The following is a 6000-nucleotide window of genomic DNA, read 5'->3' as shown; positions in this document are numbered from 1 at the left end:
TTCGAAAGGTGATTTTGGGGGGGGGGGGAAGTCTGCCCAGCTTTTATTTCTTAAATTAAAAAAAAAAAAAGAAAAAAGAAAAAGAAGAAAAAAGGTGCATTCATCTGCACAAACTCACATTTTTTCAAAAGATGCACGATTTTGCCTTGTTACCAACGTCATTCCCTCATTCGCTTGTAAGCTCTGTACTGGGACAAAAATATTTCTTTTCCATAACCGCCATATAAAAAAAAATTGCTTTTCCACAGCTTGGGCAGGATCCCTGCTCTCTAGTCTCCTGCTTATACCTTCACTATCTTCTATTTGCTTGCTTCATCAGCTCAGTTGTTTGTCCTGGAAAGGACGTCTGTGGTTTCTATCCCGGGCAACTAGGACGGGTCCACAAGGCACATGCACCCGGAGGAGCTCCAGGGTAAGCTCGTGCATCAAAGTAAACCCATAAGACTGTGGAATAAGCCTCTCCCTTTTATGCCTATTGTGGGCAATGTTGCAACAACTTCTAATAATTTTTAATGACTTTGGCCTGAAAGAGGAACAACAAGAGAATCCAGGCAGAGTAAACCAAAACTACATCCAAAAGTTTTTGGCCATACCAGGAGTGCTGCATGACGTGAATTTAATACGTATATGAAAATCTAGAATGGAAATTGTTGTAAAAAAAAAAAAAGCTGGTTTTTTTTCCCCCCATGAAAATTTGTTGTATTGCATATCAACTTCAAATGTTTAATGGAGTGCTGCATGACGTGAATTTAATACGTATATGAAAATCTAGAATGGAAATTGTTGTAAAAAAAAAAAAAGCTGGTTTTTTTTCCCCCCATGAAAATTTGTTGTATTGCATATCAACTTCAAAATGTTTAATTTTTAAAATGTCGTAGCCTATTTCTGTTGGGAAGTCAAGGCTTTAAAAATTCTAGTAATATTAAACTAATGCAGTTAGTTGCTCGACTGCAAGAGGCACAACCCTTATCGTGCTAATTACAAGTCAGATGGAGCCAGTCGAACAATACTGAATTATTAAGGTCTTATTGTACATTCTCAGGCTGTTAATATCTATTAGATTACAGCTGCATTATACTGAGTGCTCATTTCAGCAGGAGATTAGAAAGTACATTTATAATGCTGGCTACCCTTTGGGTGGATCATGGTATTTACATACCATATGTCAGCATGAGATTACAGAATGATTTATGTTTTTTGCCTAGACCTTTCAGTAAACTGCAACCGGCTCCAGTAAACTACGAAGCTGAAACTCCATTCCAACCTGACTTTGGCAATTCAGCTCTCAGGAAGTAGGTGCATTTTCAAAAAACAATGAAAAAGACCACCAGCGACTGGTACAATCAAACTTCATACAAAGCAGCATTTGACTTGCCATAACTCAATCCATGCTGGTTTTCCTGTCGAGAGGGGCACAGAAGATGAACTAGGGGGGTTCGCTCTGCTGTAAACAAACTAGTCCTAAATTGCACGGAGAAAAAAGTCAACAGTCATGTCACTTCTTCCAAAAAAAGAGCTGCCATCTGTCCCCCAAAGCCATACCCTCTCCACTACCAACACTCAGGCATCCCAGTTCCCTCTGTAATATGCAGAAGGCAACCAGTGAACGAGAACAAGGCAAACTATTTGTACTTGTGCGGATTGTTATCTAAAAATAGTTACTGAAACACACTGTAGATAATGCCAGTAGCGTGTATTGAAAGAGCTAAAAAGTAAGTACCTGAATGTATGCACAAATTGATTCATCACTGAAAAAAACCTAACACAGTGTAAGAAAATACATTGCTTTGAAACACTCGATCTAGTAGTTCGAAAGCAGCAGTGAAGAACATAAGGATTTAACTCAACATTATCTGTTTAAAGTCAAATGGAAGATATTTGAATGTGTATTTATTGCAAGGTATTTTAAAGATTACATGTCAAATGAGTTTTAACACTCAGACCAACAAAGAATGGTGTAAAATTTTAAGTCTCTGCAAATAATGCATCATCTGTGTGTATGTATGTATGCACAGCAGTCTGCCTTAAGTAGGTAAAGCTGTCATGCACCAGAAGAAGTGTGCTTGATTTACTATACCACTAGGTTTATTAAGTTTCACTGTTTCAGAGACTAGGAACAGTATGGGCAGGAGAAAACTCACCAGATTGAGTTGTCCCTTATTCTTCATTCCCAGCTACTTTGCCTTTTACTTTTTCTAAACCAGACAAACCTTTGATTATGTTTCATTAAGGGAAGCTGGCTGTGACAACAAAAGGAAACTATAGTCTCCTATTAGAAAGTAGATTTCTAGGAGGATGATAGATGAAAGCAGCTGTCATGCATTACATCAACATTATCTGTCTGCCACTTTATCTGAAGGTTTTGTCCATTAGCTACATGCCAAAACCCAATTACATATGGAATACAAATGGAAAGGCTAAGCAGCAGAAGTATCCCTTGCTTCCCCTCCTATTAAGTTAGTAAAGGAGGCTCACTAAACCGCAGGGACGTAGGGGCTATTAAATGCTGCAGTACAGCACAAGCCTAGGAGAACCAACCTCATAAATATTTCAGTGGCAGCGAGAATGGCGTGAGATCAAAATACCTTGTCTGTCAGCAGCCTTGTCAGGTCTAACAGGTATCCGTGCCTCCTGAAAACATCCCATTAGCGGGAGGGGACACTTGGAGGAGAATCAATTTCAGCTACTACCCTATGCTGCCATCCTCTCCCCTAACGTGCTAGCAACAGAAGAGACAGAGGAAGGAAGTATACAGGAAGGGCCTGAGAAATACATGCTTGTCATTGAAGTACAAAGGTTTTTCCTTTTATTACAGCTTACTATTAGCCTGTGACAGACAACCAAAATCCTTTTGCCAAGGAGTGTGGCAACTCCTTTGAAGCCAAAGGGCTATTGACTAATGAAGGGGGAAAAAAAGCAGAACAGTGACTTTTGGCTAGAGAAAAAACGACAAGTGCCTTCAAAGACATGTAACTTTGCCCCTGCTAAACACACTGCTGGTCGTAGAGTATTAGGCTGTTCTTCTCTTTTTCCTCCTTGCTTCCATAGTTGAACATAGCATGGTTTCAAGAGCAGAGCATACAGCACTTGAAACGATCTCCATAACTTTTAACATTTTTATCCACAATATTCAGGCTGGTGATAACACATCCCAGCCTATTTCCCCATACGTACACGAGTAGCACTGGGGGAGGGGAGAATTTGGTAGAATATAACCATTCTATAACCATTCTTTGACACCAGGAGTGTTTGTGCACCAGTCCAAGAATTCACTCTAGCAAAGCTTATGTGAAACTGGCATTCAGGGACAACACAATAAGCTTTACAGATGCCAAGTTTAACCACGTGAAAGTTAAAGAGAAAAATTCTTCGTTCCAGGTCATGAGAGGAAATATACACCAACAGATCCTGGACCACGTATTATCTGGACAAGTACTGGTAGGAGGATGTTTTCAACTTTCCAGGCCTGCACTTGAGTGGAAGAATCAAAGAAAAATCTCAGCTGAACTTAAAAGAAGGCAAAAGAACATAAATCACTCTTGCATCCAAGACAATCCTGTTTTGTTTCTTTAACTGCACAAATACTTTGTATCATTTTAGGCTATAGCTGTATTGCTTAGAAATCCTGCTGCATCTGGGAATATGAATTCCTCAACTAAAAAACAAGAGTGGTTTGTGCAATGGAGTTACAACAGTGGAAGAATTGAAACAGGCCTGAACTTGAAGGTCTCTCCTTGGCAGAAGTGAAACACAGCTACATAGTAAGCCCTCATTTATTCACTCACTGTAGAAGGAAAGCATGCCCCTCGTTTATTTATTTATTTACTCACTCCTTGAACCAGCTAGGCCCCCAGCCCTTGGCTGGTAGTTTCACTGGCAGCACAAATCCCTCTGGTGCCTCCTACAGCTACAGGAAGACGAGAATACTTAGTATTACCTATTGTTCACATTGCACGGTCAATTCCCTCCATCACCTAGAATAATAATAGAATAGTAATATTGTTTTTTTCCTTCTAAATGAACATTGGAATTTGTGTTTCACACAGTTATATCCCTCCTCCTCTTCATCAGGGAATTAGGAAAAGATTTTTAACTCAAGATGTCCCTTAGCTAGGGAGGGATGGTATGGTTCTTTCCTGGACTGCAAGGCTGACAGCAAAACTAGACCCTCATCCCCTCCAGAAAAAAACCGAGTATGAAGTTGTTTGGGTTTTAATGCTGAGGAGAAATCAGATTCTTTGGAATATATAATAATGGTTATAAATTAAAATAATTTGAAAACATTTCCCAACACTAATAAGCCAAAATGTCAGATGTCATGAGGTGAATACTTGTTATTTTCCCTACATCTAAATATGTTGAGTACTTCAAATGTTATTTCTAAAGCATCTTCAATTTATAACTACAAAAGTGTCTGTGCTTTGCCAGTTCTCCAGAGAAAGATCTTCTATTGGCTATGTAGAAAGGAATTTAAAAGGGCATCAAAATGTTATATTTCTCACCAAATATAAATATAACCTCATTTAATTAGGGAAACAGTTTGAGATACACGCCTTGGAAGTAGAGAAGTGCAGGGTTTTTCAAATACCAGAAAAAAAAAGAGTAACATTATAAAACATTTAACTCAAAATCAGAACGGTTCTTTAATAATCGCAAAGGAACTTTTTACAATATCAGTTTTCTAACTTTCTGGGCACACTTCCTGGTAAACACTTGAGTGTCCTCTGTGAGTTACAAACAGTAAGTTTTCTGTGTTACACAGCTAAAAAAACCTGGACATTTTTAACAACTTGGCATCACATCTTTTTTTAAAAAACAGATCACACAATAATTTAGACAGCATTTATAGCATTATAAAATCAGAATCCCTCTCTTTAATCACTCACAAGAGCAGCCATTAAGAATACAACAGCTTTAGGAATACAAATAATGAGGATGTAAAACTATCTGTGCAAAACTGCATTATTTTTACTGTCTAAAATTTCAGGGAAGTAACACCGCCAAAAGCAGAGAGAGGATAACAAAGACAAACAGTCATGAAAATAATGCTACCTTAGATTTTCAAACAGGAATTACATTATGAAGTAAATATTAGGTAAAGGAAAAAAATCTGATGGCACCTTGAACAACAGTGACAAGTGTCCTGGAAATTGCAGTTGAACAAGAACTGATACAGGTTCATGTTAAAGTCCCTTTCAGGTGTAGCGATTGATTTGGGGGTATCAACTCTAGCATTTCTTTCCATGCAAAAAAAATCTATCTTTCCAACATCTTTGCTTTGCGGGCTACTAATGCATTTAAGAATGAGCAGTCTTTTGAGGAGTGTGCTTTCTTCCATGCATCTGAAATCTTTAAAACAGCTGGATCATTGATTCCCTGGATTTCCCTACTCCAATCCATTTAACTGCAGGAGAGAAAAGCAAACTTTTATTTTAAGTAATACAAAGCAAGATCGGATTGTATCTTAAGATAAGATACAACCTTATCTTCTTAAGCGCTTAAGATTTTAAGTACCGTAGTCTGAAGAAAAACACAGCACATACTATTAGTATGTTAAGAAACGATAACTATGTCTATTGTTCTCCAAGTAAGAATGCATTGGTAACTTAGAAAAGCAGGAACAGTCTTGAAGCTGCCATAATGAATAAATCAGTTTTCCACATCATAGGAAAGAGATACGTAGAAACTGTCAGAACAGTAAAGATTTGCATCATCTCCTAATTCCCAGCTTTGGATGGAACCACAGGATCATCTTTATTAGGGGGCATAGAGAAATTTGTTAGTTTAGGACCTCTGTCACATATATTTAATCAAGTTAATATACCAGTAGTCCCACTGACTTCATAATGGCAGCAGAACTAAACCCCTATTTATAACCAATCTCAAAAACACTTAAGCAAGTTATAAAAATCTCAGCTGAACAAGAACTGTAGTATAAGCCAAAGAAAGAATGCATATTAAAGCTTTTGAAAATTTTCAATTCAACAGCTAAAAAGAAGT

General features: G+C 37.9%; 1 protein-coding gene across 1 annotated transcript in view; it reads right to left on the bottom strand.

Moving 5' to 3' along the window:
• Positions 1-4623: 4623 nt before the first annotated feature.
• The window catches only part of ADSS (adenylosuccinate synthase), a 55851-nt gene continuing 54474 nt past the window's right edge, over positions 4624-6000 (bottom strand). Inside the window, exon 13 of the mRNA XM_019471214.1 lies at positions 4624-5404. Within this exon, the coding sequence (XP_019326759.1) occupies positions 5352-5404 (53 nt within the window). The 3' untranslated portion in view covers positions 4624-5351. The remainder of the gene's footprint in view (positions 5405-6000) is intronic.

This window comes from Aptenodytes forsteri, unplaced genomic scaffold, assembly GCF_000699145.1.
Source record: "Aptenodytes forsteri isolate BGI_AS27 unplaced genomic scaffold, ASM69914v1 Scaffold10, whole genome shotgun sequence".
NCBI lineage: Eukaryota > Metazoa > Chordata > Aves > Sphenisciformes > Spheniscidae > Aptenodytes > Aptenodytes forsteri.
The sequence above is the reverse complement of the archived record's forward strand: the minus strand, read 5'-3'. Positions and strand labels throughout refer to the sequence as shown.